The sequence below is a fragment of the Anguilla anguilla genome, chromosome 4 (assembly GCF_013347855.1).
Source record: "Anguilla anguilla isolate fAngAng1 chromosome 4, fAngAng1.pri, whole genome shotgun sequence".
NCBI classification, from domain to species: Eukaryota; Metazoa; Chordata; class Actinopteri; order Anguilliformes; family Anguillidae; genus Anguilla; species Anguilla anguilla.
Genome location: NC_049204.1, coordinates 65,419,429 through 65,434,295, shown reverse-complemented (window position 1 = coordinate 65,434,295; position 14,867 = coordinate 65,419,429). Strand labels below are relative to the sequence as shown.

The following is a 14,867-nucleotide window of genomic DNA, read 5'->3' as shown; positions in this document are numbered from 1 at the left end:
GCGACCCCAACGCTCGCTGCGGGAACGTCGTGGGCTCCTACTTCTGCCAGTGCTACCAGGGCTACACCGGTGACGGCTACTCCTGCTTCGGTGAGTGAGTTCTGGAAGCTTCTCTCCCGCAGAACCTGTAGCTCTGCCCCAACCCGTTCTCTCACAGAACCTGTAGCCCTGCCCCAACTCGTCCACCCACAGAACCTGTAAGTCCTGTCCTAAAATTCAAATGGAGGTGAGAAGAAAAACTCCCCTGCAAATAACACAGCAGGTGTACTGAGTCTAAGCAGAGGCCCTATGTGTTCAGTCTTTTGGTCCTATCTGCTCACCGATAGACCTTCTCTAGTCAGCGATATAGTAGGTCTTTGCTCGTCCGTGATTGGGTGATAGCTCTTGAGTGACAGCTGACTGCGGAGGTGTGGTGCTCATCGTCTCTCCACTGCTTTCTGCCCGGTGGGCGGGCCCGGTGGGCGTGGGCGTGGCCGCAGACGTGGACGAGTGTGCCCTGAACAACGGGGACTGCCAGCAGGGCTGCGGCAACCAGCTCGGGGGCTACCGGTGCCTGTGCCAGCCCGGGTACCAGCTCTCTCTGGACCGACACAACTGCACAGGTAGGGGGCGCCACCGCTCCACGAATGGTACGCTTTTTTTATAGTTACACTTAGGCCAAGCTTTTACTTCGTGTGCGTTTTAACGTGTGCGTGTTTTACCGTTTTACGGAAACGGCAGTTTTTGCCAGGTCAGCCGGCTGATTCGAACCAGATCGAGTCCCGCCAAAAACACATCTACCCTGAGAGCGGCTGCAGGGAAGGCCTGGAAAAAGAATGTTATATGTGCATCGTGTTACGCTTGATTTAATTTCCATGGAAGTATTGGGCTCTGAATAACGGATTCCAGCCCTGATAGCCAGCATGTTTATCCGAGCAAGAATCCCCAAACGCCGTCCTCATCACCATCCCGAAAAAGGCGTTCCTCACCTCAGGGGTCCGTCATGGGGGTCCTAATATGAAGGTCACTCCAGTCACACGGGTTCTCTTGCTCCCCCCCCCCCCCCAGATGTGAATGAGTGCTCGTCGCAGAACGGGACGTGCGAGCAGAACTGCACCAACACGCGCGGCTCCTTCTTCTGCTCCTGTCTCCCTGGTTACCAGCTGCACATCGACGGTCACAGCTGCATGGGTCAGTACTGCGCCCGCGTCGGTTGCTGCGTGTCAGTTCTGCGGTGCGTCACACCGACATATATCCCCCCAGCTCCACTGCGTCTGGTCTGGCTGTCGGTTGAAATACGATACGACAAGATACGATACCATTTTATTGTCAGTTTGCACTGAAATTAATTTTGCATCCTTAGGCAGTTCCGTTCAAGAGATTACACACAGATTAAACATACAGGTACACATATGACACTTATCATAGACGTACAAAACACATCAAACAGTCATGACAAACATACGTATCACATTATATCCTCTGGATTCAGATCTCAGTCAGCAGCACACTGGTTTTGGTTTGTGTACTTTAGGCTGGAGTACTTTCTTTGGTTCGTTGGTTGTTGATGCGTCTTCGTTGCGGTTGTCTGCTGTAAGTCTCACTGTTGTGCCCCAACCCCCCCCCCCCCCTCAGATATTGATGAGTGTAAGTTGCAGCGGGGGGGCTGTTCCCATGGCTGCACTAACACCCCTGGGGGGCACATCTGTCACTGCCCCCACCCTCTGCTCCTGGACCTGGACCAAACCACCTGTGTCAGTATGTCCCCCTCATACCTGTGTGTGTGTGTGCGTATGTGTGTGCGTGTGTTTGTGTGTGTGCATTCTCGTGTGTGTGTTTGTGTGTGTGCGTACTTGTGAGCGTGCCTGTATGTGTGCGCATACTTGTGTGTGTGTGCGTGTGTGTGCATACATGTGTGTGTGAGTGTGTGCATACGTGTGCGTCCTATATCCATCTCTATCTGCTTATCTTCCCTCTATTTAGCTATTTTATCATTATTATGTTACTCTGGAATTCCATTTGTTGCACTAATTGTCTGTGTGTCTGTCGTGAAACCTCACTCTGTTAGTTCCTACAGTGAGACCCTCTCTGTTTTTACCCCACTTCCTGTTTACCCTGGCCCCCCCCCCCCCCCCCCGCCAGATGTCACGTCATGTGACCTGCGGAACGGAGGCTGTGCACACGCGTGCGCCGTGCGTTCCGAGGGGCGTGTCCACTGCAGCTGCAAGGCAGGCTGGGAGCTGGGCGAGGACCAGAGGAGCTGTCTGGGTGAGAGAGGGAGCGAGGGGGGGGGGGAGGAGAGGTAGAGGAGGGGAAAAGATGTTGAAGAGGGCGATGGAGGTGTCATTAATCACCCCGTCCTGTGCAAACGAGTCTGTGTCTCGGAACAACGTGGCTGGGGGGAACCGTGACAGAGAGACAGGAAAATGATGTCATAAGAAAACATGCAGGGCCTGTTGTTTTCCATGAGGAAAACCCAGAGCAGACAGACTGTAAGACGCAGAGGGAGAGGTAGAGGAAGAGGAACTGGGGAGGAGTGAAAGAGAGGAGAACGGGGTGCTGATGGTCTTTTCCGTTGGCCCTCTCCCAGACGTGGACGAATGCGCCGACTTCACCAGCGGCGGCTGCCAGCAGGTGTGCGTCAACCACCCCGGCACCTTCAACTGCACCTGCCGGGAGGGGTACCAACCTCGCAGCGACGCCCCCGCCCAGTGCACCCGTGAGTCTGCCCCGAAAACTGCCCCACTGCCCCGCCTCTGTCCCGTCTGTGACCCTCACACCCTGCCTCTGTCCCGTCTGTGCCCCACTGCCCCGCCTCTGTCCTGTCTGTGACCCTCACACCCTGCCTCTGTCCCGTCTGTGCCCCTCACCCCCCCCCCCCCCCCCCCGTCCTGTCTCACTCTGGAGCTCACCCAGGTGTCTCTCTCCCTCAGCTGTGTGTGACCCCCCCTGTCAGAATTATGGGGTGTGTGTGGCCCCCAACTCCTGTGACTGCCCTGCTGGCTACCCTGGACCTGGCTGCTCAGGTGAGGCCTGTATCCTGTGCGTGTGTGTGTGCGTGTGTGTGTGTGTGTGTGTGTGTGTGTGCATGTGTGTGTGCATGTGTGCATGTGCACGTGCGTGTGCACGTGCGTGTGCGCGTGCGTGTGTGAGTGTGTGTGTGTGTGTGAGTGTGTGTGAGTGTGTGTGTGTGTGTGTGTGTGTGTGTGTGTGTGTGTGTGTGCGTGTGTGTGTGTTGATCTCTGTGTGTTTTGTGTGTTGCAGCCATGTGCTCTCCTCCCTGTGCTCATGGCGGTACATGCATGCGCTGGAACATGTGTCTGTGCCCACCTGGCTGGACTGGACCCGGCTGCCACTCAGGTAACCCCCCCCCCCTCTCTGCAGACTGCGAAAACTTCACCTCGCTCCTCACTCATCCCCCTGACCTGTTCTCTCTCTCTTCGCTCCCTCTCACTCTCTCCCCTTCGTCTCTCCTCTCTCTCTCTCTCTCCTCTCTCTCTCTCTCTCTCTCTCTCCCTCTCCCTCTCCCTCTCCCTCTCCCTCTCCCTCTCCCTCTCCCTCTCTCTCGCTCTCTCTCAGCGGTGTGTGAGCTTCCCTGTGCTAGCGGTGGCCGCTGTGTGGGTCCTGGCACCTGCCAGTGCCCGTCTGACTACACTGGACCTCAGTGCCTAACCCGTGAGTACCAGCAGAGGGCGCCATAACGCCAGATGTAAATCACGGGATGCGTTTTACTCTGCGCCAGTGCTGTCATGCAGTCTTTTAAGTTTTCCAACTCTTTAACTGTCCTGCATGTTTTCAATGCCTGGATATTATGAATAAGTTGTTTGCACACCTGATGGTAACGTCTTGACACAAAAAATTAATGGAACGGTTGAAGGGAGTAGGTTTCTCTTCACCCAGTAACCACAGCTTAATCTAATTATTTGTCTGGCTGTGTTAATGGTGCAAGCAAATGATTTTGCTCCCCTCTCTGCCTCCCTGTTCAGCCCTCTGCACGCCACCCTGTCAGAGCGGAGGCAGGTGTGTCGATGTCAACAAGTGCACCTGCAGCGGGGGATGGCAGGGCGCTCGGTGTCAGATAGGTAACGAGAACGCGACAGCGCCATCTGCTGGTAGACCTGAGGTCTGCATGTACACTGAAGTAGTTCACATACTGAGGATGTTGGTTTTGGCCAGGTCTGTCTCTTTGTCTGTCCGTTCGTATGCTAAAGTGTAGAAAATTAGGGATCCCTTTAGTTAAATTTAGTTTAGTTATTTAAAATTTGAATTTGAATTTCGGTTTAGTTTGAATTTCCTGTTTGTTTGTCATTTTTCCGCTGTAAAAAGTGCATGTTTATCATTAGCACAGTGAGAGCTCAGCCTGATGTGTGTGTGTGTGTGTGTGTGTGCACGTGTGTGTGTGTGTGTGTGTGTGTGTGTGCACGTGTGTGTGTGTGTGTGCGTGTGTGTTCCTGTCTTTCTCTTAGAGCCGGTGCGCTGCCAGACAGGGTGTAAGAATGGCGGAGTGTGTGTGGGGCTCAACAGGTGTCGCTGCACCAGTGGATTCACCGGGAACCTCTGTGAGACAGGTGAGCTTCAGACAGGTGAGACAGGTGAGCTTCAGACAGGTGTGAGACAGGAGTTTCAGACAGGTGAGTTTCAGACAGGTGTGTGACAGGTGAGCTTCAGACAGGTGAGACAGGTGTGTGACCGGGGAGTTTCAGACAGGTGTGAGATGTGTAAGAGACATACAGGTGTGAGACAGGTGAGTTTCAGACAGGTGAGTTTTAGACAGATAAGTGAGAGACTAGAGAAGTGCAAAGTCGTTAATTGTGAGAACAGTCTGAGTGTGAGAAAGAGGTGAGTGTGCGAGTATGAAGCCCCTCCCTGTGACTGCAGCTCTCTCAGTGCTCGATTTTATTGATTTATTTTGCTCTGATTTCAGCGGTAATGACGCCCTGCGTGCCGCCGTGCCAACACGGCGCCACCTGCAGCCCTCACAACAAGTGCACCTGTCCCGAGGGCACAGCCGGCCTGCGCTGTGAGAAACTGTGAGTACCGGCCTCCCGCCACCGGGGGGCAGCACTGAAACTTCCTGTGTGCAACAAACACCTGAAAGCGGGAGTAAACAATCTATGGTGGAATTGCTGTTGCAGATAAAGATAGTGAACCTTGGAAGCTTAGTGCTGTCGTAATTGTGCCTGATGGGGATGTGTATGAAATCTCTCATTTTTAACTGTTGGGATTAGCGATGAACTAGATTTTCCGCGTTTGCTTCCGTGCGCTGGTCTCAGGACGTGCCCGGTGGTGACGACGGTGGTCAGCATGGCGCGGGCCGTGCGCAAGGGGGTGAGGGAGAGCTACGTGGATCGCTGTGGACCCCTGGGCGTCCACCTCTGTACCAAGTACAGGTAACGTGTGTCCGCTTGTACACACACACACACAAACACACACACACACACACTTACTCTCACACACACACTCACACACACACACACACACAATATGACTGCAAGTGCACAAGCTGGGATGCACACATACACTTAAATACACAAACATACACAAAACCACAAGTACACAATCAAGCACACACATACACTTGTGCACACAAACACACACACAACCACAAGTACACAATCAAGCACACACATACACTTATGCCCACAAGCGTGGACACACACACATGCATGTCTGCCTCACATGCACATACACATGTGCGCCACACGCAGGGTTTTTAGTAACGCATCTGGGAACATGTAGTTCATTTAAATCAGTAAGTAAAGCTTTCTGTTCCTGTTTTCAGGATCAACCAGGTGCGTGTGTACCTGCTGGCCTACCGGGTGGGCTACAGAGTCCAGTGCCCAAAGAAGAAGGGGACATGAGCACCCCACCACCAAAAAAAAAAACCCACCTCTCCCCAAAAATATGTACTGCTGTTACTCAACGTCACAGAGCACTGACCTCTGTGTGACCCCTGTGTGACCTCCACTGCATCGAGCCCACTAGCGGGAACCCCGACAGGCTCTCTGTCCATCTGGACAAAATGAGCGTTCTGGTGAAGCTGAACACAGACATGTTACATCAACCAGCCCAGCCCAACCAGACAGCTGCTCCCTCTCTGAGTCTTAAGTGAAAACAAAATGGATGCTTCACCCTTTGGAGAGAGTAGGTTTTTTTGGTTTTTTTCCAGTGTTCAAGTCAGTGTTGTAGAACTCCATTCTTTTCAGTTAGCAGCACCGATTGTGACATCAGCATTAGAATGTTCAGTTAAGAACATTGTAGTCACATATTTGCAAATTTTATGCCTTAAAGGGTTAATTCTGCTTGATGTAATTGAACCCTCTCACACACTATCATAGAAAAAGGTTCTGAAATTTTTTGTTTGTTTGCTTGTGTAAATGTAACGATGAAAGGAAGTATGTAATTTACGATGAAGGTCATTGCACCTGAGAACCAGTATTAGCGAAATAAAATGAAATCCTTGTTTTTTTAAGTGCATTACTTTTTTTTCAGCAAACTGAACGTTTCACAACAGAAAAACAGTTATGAAGCAAGTGAAATCACGAGCAATCATGATTTAGCACCGTGGTTATCGATCCGAGGCACTCGGCAATATTTGGGAATATTTATAGAAATAAAATATTTTTCATTTCTAGTTTTAAATAGCATTCATCAGTATTACTTAGCAGAAGAATAAATGTGAACACTGAACACATTATATATATATATATATATTTATTATATTACATGCGCATGTGTATCATAAAGTAATAATTGGAAGTTCAGTTATATCAACTTAGAATTACAGTACAAAACTATCCATGCTGCAGTGGTTCTAAAATAACTGTAACATGGAGGTGAGAACAGGAAGTGAGCCAGGAAGCAGGTCTTCAGGCTGCGGTGTAAGATGGCCGCCAGTGATCCTGTCGTCCAGACAAAAGCGGTGGACGACCCCAGTGCTCTGGAGAAAGAAGCCGTCCACCGATGTGTCCTTGTGATTCAGCATCATAAAAAACACTGTAATCAGTTATACTCCTGAACTTAGCTGACCGTCCAATGGTTAATGCCGGTGGTTTATTCATTGCAGTCTGCGGCACTTGCTCTGGGACGCATCACTTCTCGGAGCGGTTACTCATTGTCTCGTAAGGTACAATTTTGACCGCCTCTGGACTTTGAGCGTCCTAAAGATGGCATAATGGCCCCGGCCGAACTTCAGGCCACGGGACAGCCCTCCCCGTCTCCCCGCCTTTCCACCCCACCAAACACTCCTGGCCTGGAGGCGCGGGATCAACAAGATGTCCCAGACACCGTCTGTTTCCGCGTCGCGCGAACGCTACCCTTGGGTCCCGGCGGGAACCAGGCCAAGACCAACGCCCACATTAGGGACTGACAGACAGCATTGTATGCATGTGTGTGTAAATAACTGGAGATGTGATCTGATGAATGTGGTGGACCGGGAATAATATACTCTGAAATGCGACATAGCTCAGGAGGTAAGACCGATTGTCTGGCAGTCGGAGGGTTGCCGGTTCAAGCCCCGCCCTGGGCGTGTCGAAGTGTCTGGATGAGAAAGTGTTTTGGATAAAAGCGCTATATAAATGCAGTCCATTTACCAAACGCAGGAGGCGTGTGAGGCGTGGGCAGGCGCACTGAGCGGTAATGAGATAATGATGTGCCAGATTCCCAGATGAGTGGCACGTTTACCTGCTCGGGTAGAAGGTCTTGATGTCGTGTTCCCACCGTGTGATTCTTACGCCTTCGGGCACCAATGGGAATCACAGACGTGTTAATCAGTGTCCCCGGTGGAAGGCCCGACTGGCGTTGACTGGTCCAAGACAAACAGAGCGAGGGTACTTAAGGGAGGAGGTAAGAGAAAAATTAAATGAGGACGGTAACGCCCGGTTTCTAAGAGAAGCGAACCCCTCGGGCCGTTTCGGTGTTCCCTCCAACACAGACCCCAGCAGGGCAGCAGCCCCACGAGGACCGGAGATTCCCAAGCGGGACGCCTGGAGGCCGAGGGTTTTCGGGGGGTGACGGGGGGCAATGGGAGACGGGGGCGGCGGCGGCGGCTCCCCCGAGAGGCGGGCCGCGGGCGCGGCGTTTCGGGACGGGGGGGCGGAGGACGGTGCCCGCTCCCGAACGGAGCTGGACCCGAGGGTGAGGGAGATCCGGGCGAGCCAGCGGGACGCCGCGCTGGGACGGGCTGCCCAGATCAGGCACGGGGGCGCGCAGGTGAGACGCCACGGCGGGCGGGGGCCAAGTGAGCGGGTACAGGGGGCGATACGGGGGCGATGTAGGGTGCAGGAGGTGTTCCACCACCCACAAGCAGGCGAGAGGTTTTTTTTTGGGGGGGGGGCCTCTCTGAACGCATTATTTGGAGGCTGCCCTGAGCTGTAAGAGTCTCTTCTGGAGACTGCACCCACTGCCAGGGCTGTGTGTGGAGCAGGCTGCTCATAACTCAGCGTGCACTTACTGCAGTGCCAGCTGCTTTCGCTTGCGCAGCTCCAGTGATGCATTGCATTTTAGGCTACATGCTGTGCAGCATCTTTGACTTGCTATAGTGTGCTTGTCTTGCATGCATTACATTGCAGGGGAAGGTGTGTGCGTATAGAAACTGCATATGTGGACAGATCATTTAATGTTAATTACTGTTCCTTTTTTCATTTATTTTTTGCCTTGTATTAAATGATTAATTATCACTTTGACATAATGTTACAGCAATGCATTAATATTGTCCTCTGCTATGCAGGGTTCAGAGAAGGAGTTGATTGATATCTGCTGGGGTGACGCACACAGCACAGGCATAAAACCCCTCTCCTTCGTCCGGCAGGTCGGTCTTATTCAAGCCTTAATCCTCGGAACAGCACATTTCTTGTAAATTCCTTTCCCTCAAATTAAAGTCAGTGTCTGCCTGCCTGCCTGCCTGTCTGTCTATCTGTCTGTCTGTCTGCATGCCTGTCTGTCTCTCTGCCCGTCTGTCTGTCTCTCTGCCCATCTGTCTGTCTGTCTGTCTCTCTGCCTGTCTGTCCGCCTGTCTGCCTGCCTGCCTGTCTCTCTGCCTGTCTGCCTGCCTGTCTGCCTGCCTGCCTGCCTGCCTGTCTGTCTGCCTGTCTGCCTGCCTGTCTGCCTGCCTGCCTGCCTGCCTGCCTGCCTGTCTCTCTGCCTGTCTGTCTGCCTGTCTGCCTGCCTGCCTGCCTGCCTGTCTCTCTGCCTGTCTGTCTGTCTGTCTGGCTCAGGTCCTTGCTGCCTGCCTGCACCCTGAGCTCCTCCACAGTGACAGACTGCCTGTTGACGCACGACAGAGGGCCCAGAGGCTGCTGGGAGAATGTGAGGGTGGCAGCTTGGGTAAGGAAGTGTGAGTGTGTGTGTGTGTGTGTGTGTGAGTGCGTGTATGAAAATGTACAGTGCAAATCATGTGTCTATGAATGTATGTGTGCATGTGTCTAACTGTATCATTGTGCATGGTGTGTTTGCACATGAATGTAATTTTGTGTGCGCATGTGTGTATGTGTCTGTATATGTGTGTGTGCATGTGTGTATGTGTCTGTATATGTGTGTGTGTGCATGTGTGTATGTGTTTGCGTGTGTGTGTGTGTGTGTGTGTGTGTGTGGGTATTCAGGGTCATACACACACTCGTGCGGTCTCCCTCACGTCCGGCGCAGTGTGGCAGAGTTTATCACGCGACGGGACGGGGGCGTGGCCTCTCTCCCCGAAAACATCTTCATCTCCTTGGGCTCCCAGCGAGCCCTCACGGTGAGCGGGGGGGGGGGGGGGGGGCGGGGTCACCTGAAATTTCTTCATGGTGTGGCCAGCAGAGGGCCACAGACTCAATTTGGGGCAGGGGGGAGGCACACTATCACCAACTGTTATATTAGCCAATTATAATGTGCTATTTTAGGGGGGGGAAACAGGAGTGGCACTTTGGGTAGCCAGTCAAATTCCAGGGGAGAGCAGGCCCCTTTTGGACACGCCCCTGCTCCCGAGTTGTGTCTGTATTGTCGTCTTGCTGTCACTCCTGCCAGCTGGTCCTGAGCCTGCTAGCCCAGGGTGAGGGCGTGTCCCGGACTGGCGTTCTGACCCCGGCGCCTGCCTGTTACACCGTCGCCATGGCGCTGGCAGCGGTGGGCGTGGCCCCGGTGCCCTATCACCTGTGCGAGGAGCAGGGCTGGGCGCTGCGGGTGGACGAGGTGCGCCGGGTCCTCCGAGCCTCTCGGGGGCACTGTGACCCCAGAGTGCTGTACGTCGTCAACCCAGGGAATCCCACAGGTGTGTACAGCATTCTGACATTTCACCAGTTACCTGCGTGTGCCCGTGCTGGCTCACTTATTGATTAATCCATGATTTATACATTTCATAAACACACAGTTTATGCCTGGAGGGCACTGACATATACTCACGGAAAAATTAAATGATAACATAAAAACAAATGGTAATCATCTATTTCTGGAAGGGACACCTGTTGGCAACTAAACATCCCACTGACACAAAATGCCCTAGATGGGAAAAGACATTGATATCCGTGTTGTTCTTCAGAAGTAAAAAAATTTGAAGACACAAAAAAATATGGTCCAGAGCTCACTCCAGCAAGTTATAAGTGAATTCATGCTCTGTTTCCCCAAGGTCATGTGCAGAGCAAGGAGTCAATCGAGCAGGTGATCCGATTGGCTGCTGAAGAAAGGCTCATCCTTGTGGTGAATGAGGTGATTGTGTATTACGGTTTTTTCTGCAGTGGAGCCCAACACTGGGTGAATTGGTTTCCTGTCTGTCCATCACTTCTTTCATCTTCACTCTATTGCTCTCCACAAAACAAAGCTGAGGCCTCACATTATGGCCAGACCTGGGTCTTTTGGATTCAAATACTTTTTTGTGCTCTGTTGATCTTGCCTGGTGTAATTGAGCCTGCCAATATGACCAGAAGTCGGGGTTTGCACTTTTTGAGAGTATTTAATTGGTTCCAATACACCAGCTTAAATATTCTCTCTCTCTCTCTCTCTCTCCACCTCTCTCCCTCTCTATCTCGCTCTCTCTCTCTCTCCACCTCTCTCCCTCTCTCTCTCTCTCTCTCTCTCCCCCCCCTCTCTCTCTCTCTCCCCCCCCCCCCTCCCTCTCTCTCTCTCTCTCTCTCTCTCTCCCTCCCTCTCCCTCTCTCCCTCTCTCTCTCTCTCTCTCTCTCTCTCTCCCCCCCCCCTCTCTCCAGGTCGATCAGGACAGTGTGCACGGGGAGGGCTCTGAATTTGTGTCCTACAGGAAGGTGCTGTTTGAGATGGGGCCTCAGTTCTCAGACGCGATTGAGCTGATCTCCCTCCACTCCATCTCCAGGGGGCTCATGGGAGAGTGAGTTTCCATTGCCCCCTGTGCTGGTTAACACCCTTTAAAAAAAATTACCAATTCTCTGAACTGGGGCGGCAGTGTAGTATTATGGGTAAGAAACTGGTCTCGTAACTGAAAGGTCACTGGCTCAATTCCCGACTTGGACACTGCTGTTGTACCCTTGAGCAAAGGTACTTAACCTGCATTGCTTCAGTATATATCCAGCAGTATAAATGGATGCAATGGAAAGTGCTCTGTAAAATGTTGTGTAAGTCTGCAAAATGTAAAAAGAAACAGTAAAACAAACTAACAGTCCATCTGTGAATGACTGACGCAGTGAATCAATGACGCAGTGAATCAGTAATACGATGAAGCAGAGATACAGTGAAATCTGTGTATCATTGAATTAGCAAAGCAGTGAATTGGTGAATCAAGCCAGCACTAGAAACTGAATCAGTGAATCAGTGAAACAAACCAGCAGAGAAACTGAATCAGTGAATCAGTGAAACAAGCCAGCAGAGAGTGAGTGAGGCAGTGAGTCGGTAAAGCAGTGAGTCAGTGAATCAGTGAAACAAGCCAGCAGAGAATGAGGGAGGCAGTGAGTCGGTAAAGCAGTGAGTCAGTGAATCAGTGAAACAAGCCAGCAGAGAGTGAGGGAGGCAGTGAGTCGGTAAAGCAGTGAGTCAGTGAATCACAAGCCAGCAGAGAGTGAGGGAGGCAGTGAGTCGGTAAAGCAGTGAGTCAGTGAATCGGTGTGCGCTCGCGACTCTTCTCCTGGTGCAGGGGCGGCCTGCGTGCTGGGTACATGGAAGTGCTCAACGTGGACCCCGCGGTGATCTCTACGTTTCAGCAGACTCTGCTCTCCGTGGACATATGCCCCCCCGTCCCGGGTCAGATCGCCCTGGACCTCATGGCCTGTCCCCCGCGCCCCGGGGACCCCTCCCACGCCACATACGCGAAGGTCAGCACCCCCCCCGCCCGCCCGCCCGCCCCACCCCCCGAAACAAAACAGAGCTCAGCTAACAGGAAATCATTTTTACATAGCATCACAGGATGCTAAGTCTGTTAAACGCAGCTATGAATAGATGGCTCGTGTGCACCACAGCCCTGCAGCTGCAGCTGTTTGAGACTTGCTTCTGTGCAAAATGTAAGTCTCTCTGGACCAGAGCACCTGCTGAATCCTGGGTTTTCAGTAGGGGCTCCAGAGTACTGGTACAAGGTACTGCAGGGGGTCCAGAGGCCCTTAAAGGTACTGCAGGGGGTCCCTGACAAAGACTTGATATGCATTGACTATATATAGAAATTTGAAATATTATATTGAAATATTGAAATATTTTTTGCCTTAAAAAAGCCTTAAAAAAAAAGTATTACTTTTATTAACTTGATGATGGGGGGGGCCCAGGATGCCTTTGAGCCTGGCTGGGGGGTGGGGTGGGTGGGGGGGGGGTCCCTGTACGAGAAAAGTTTGGAAGCCTGTATACTAAAAGAATGTCATGTAAGTGCAGAGGTCCTAGGAACAGAGTAAATGGAACTCGCCCCAAATGAAGACCAGGTCGTAAATCTGTCATGACCCCCCCCGCCGCCAGGAAGTCCAGACCCAACGGGACGCACTGATTGGGAATGTCCGCCGGGCCCGGGAGGTTCTGGACTCTCTGCCGGGGGTCAGCTGCCAGACGGGCGCGGGGGGGCATTACCTCTTCCCCCGTCTGCACCTCCCCACGGCAGCAGTGGAGCAGGCCAGGGTGAGCACAGCACCCCCCGAAATCACTGTGTGTGTGTGTGTGTGTGTGCGTGTGTGCGTGTGTGCGTGTGTGTGTGTCTGTGTGCAATGTGTGTGTGTGTGTGCGTGTGTGTGTGCGTGTGTGTGTGTGTGTGTGTGTGTGTGTGTGCGTGTGTGTGTGTGTGGATGTGTGTGTGTGTGCATGTTTGCATGTGTGACTGTACATAGATATACAGTATGTGAGTGTATGTATGCATGCATGTTTTTATGTCTGTGTGTATATATATTTGTATGTTCATATTGTACGTATTGTTATGTATACATTATGTGTGTATTTACAGTATGTAAATAAAGCAAGACCAGACTGATTTAGTCCATCGCAGTATATTCACTCTCTCTCTCCCTCCCTCTCTCTCTCTCTCCCTCTCTCTCCCTCTCTTTCCGTCTCTCTCTCCCCCCCTCCCCCCACTAGTCAGCTGGAGTTGAGGCAGACCTGCTGTACTCTAGGCAGCTGCTGGAGGAGGAAGGGTTGTTTGTTGGACCTGGGTGCGAGTTTGGGCAAAGGGAAGGCACTTACCACATCAGGTGTGTTCCCACACTCACCCTCCCCTCCCCCCTCCCCCTTCCCCCCAAGTATCTGGGTCACAAAAGCAGAGTCTGTTTCAACCCATAACACCTTTTCATGCCCTGCATGTTTATACACAATCTCACTGTAAGTCCCCAGAATTCCTCTACACTAAAGCCTGGTACTGTGGTACAAGCGTAAACAATGTGTCGTGCAAAATGCTATTTAAAAAAGAAAAAGAAAATGTCTTATCAGATGTTATGTGATTGCGAGGCCTGTCTCAATTTTATGTTTGATCGTTCTCGTTGCTGGTCTGTCTGGTGAGCGCCCTCTGCTGGTCACCTCTCAGGTTGCATGTGATGGCGTGCCCTGAGGTTCTGGAGGACGCTTTGGGTCGTCTGAAGAGGTTCCACCTCAGGTTTATGAGAGCGTTTTCCTGACCTCCTGCCGTTTCTCCTGACCTCCTGCCATTTCTCCCCGCAAGGAAATGGCTCCCCTGCTCTAATAAACCAGAAAAACTAATAAATCCAACCTTCACCTGATCCTTTTTGGGCGAAACTTTTTTTTTTTTTTTTTTTTTACAGTCGCAAGTTGATTGTCAGGTGGTTATTCATTTCATTATTTTAGGTGGGGATTCACAAAATCTTCAGCGTTCGAATCTCTGCGACATACACTCGCACATTTGCAGATTGTCTTTCATAAAAATTGTCGATGAGCGAATCACGGACACTTCCCCCTCTCAGCCATTTGCCCTTTGAAGAGCAGGTTTTTTTGGAAGTGGGTCTCTTCCAAATTGTAAGTCAGTGTTCTAGGACTCCATTGCCTTCATTTGCTGGCAGTAATTGGCGATTGTTACATCAGCATTAGAATGTTCAGTTAAGAATCACATATTGGTTGAGGATAAAGCTGTAAAAAATAAAAATAAAATAAAATAAATAAACAAGCCACAGAATTACTGATGCATGTTCAGAATACCTTGTATGTTTCGCTGGAAGAGAATCAGAGGACAGGTGTTCCTGGTACAGGTGAACAGGTGCATAACCACAAACCAGAGAGCGGCTTTTATTACCAAGATAAGCCACTGGATCGACTTAGCCGTGCACCCAAACTGAAACTTGTGGCAACCAACACAGCCGCTGTGGCAAGCGCTTGTTCCACCGTGCAAATCTAATTTTGTTCCGGGGAATTTTATTTTGAGAATGACCTGGTTGGTACAAAGTAGGGCAACAGCATGCTGGGTAAATGATGCACTATTATAATAACCAGAATAGTTGCACTGTGCTTTTTCCAGTTTTTGTTTATTGCCTTGAGCG

General features: G+C 51.4%; 2 protein-coding genes across 4 annotated transcripts in view; both read left to right on the top strand.

The window, feature by feature from the left end:
• si:ch211-221n20.8 (neurogenic locus notch homolog protein 1) overlaps positions 1-6,451 on the top strand; it is a 13,433-nt gene extending 6,982 nt beyond the window's left edge. For all 3 annotated transcript variants that reach the window (XM_035414045.1, XM_035414044.1, XM_035414042.1), the window contains 14 exons: positions 1-90; positions 480-602; positions 1,048-1,170; positions 1,615-1,737; positions 2,122-2,247; positions 2,570-2,698; positions 2,913-3,005; positions 3,244-3,339; positions 3,559-3,654; positions 3,966-4,061; positions 4,446-4,547; positions 4,904-5,009; positions 5,253-5,369; positions 5,762-6,451. The exon at positions 1-90 is cut by the window's left edge and continues 33 nt beyond it. In XM_035414045.1, coding sequence (XP_035269936.1) covers positions 1-90; positions 480-602; positions 1,048-1,170; positions 1,615-1,737; positions 2,122-2,247; positions 2,570-2,698; positions 2,913-3,005; positions 3,244-3,339; positions 3,559-3,654; positions 3,966-4,061; positions 4,446-4,547; positions 4,904-5,009; positions 5,253-5,369; positions 5,762-5,840 — 1,499 coding nt within the window. In that variant the 3' untranslated portion in view covers positions 5,841-6,451. The remainder of the gene's footprint in view (positions 91-479; positions 603-1,047; positions 1,171-1,614; positions 1,738-2,121; positions 2,248-2,569; positions 2,699-2,912; positions 3,006-3,243; positions 3,340-3,558; positions 3,655-3,965; positions 4,062-4,445; positions 4,548-4,903; positions 5,010-5,252; positions 5,370-5,761) is intronic.
• Positions 6,452-7,803: 1,352 nt separating this feature from the next.
• Positions 7,804-14,096, top strand: LOC118225536 (alanine aminotransferase 2-like). Its single transcript, XM_035414046.1, has 11 exons — positions 7,804-8,190; positions 8,708-8,788; positions 9,195-9,303; positions 9,579-9,712; positions 9,982-10,225; positions 10,580-10,659; positions 11,157-11,293; positions 12,053-12,230; positions 12,856-13,011; positions 13,462-13,574; positions 13,904-14,096. The coding sequence occupies exons 1-11, from the start codon at positions 8,002-8,004 to the stop codon at positions 13,992-13,994; spliced, it is 1,512 nt and encodes a 503-aa protein (XP_035269937.1). The 5' UTR covers positions 7,804-8,001; the 3' UTR covers positions 13,995-14,096.
• Positions 14,097-14,867: the final 771 nt, after the last annotated feature.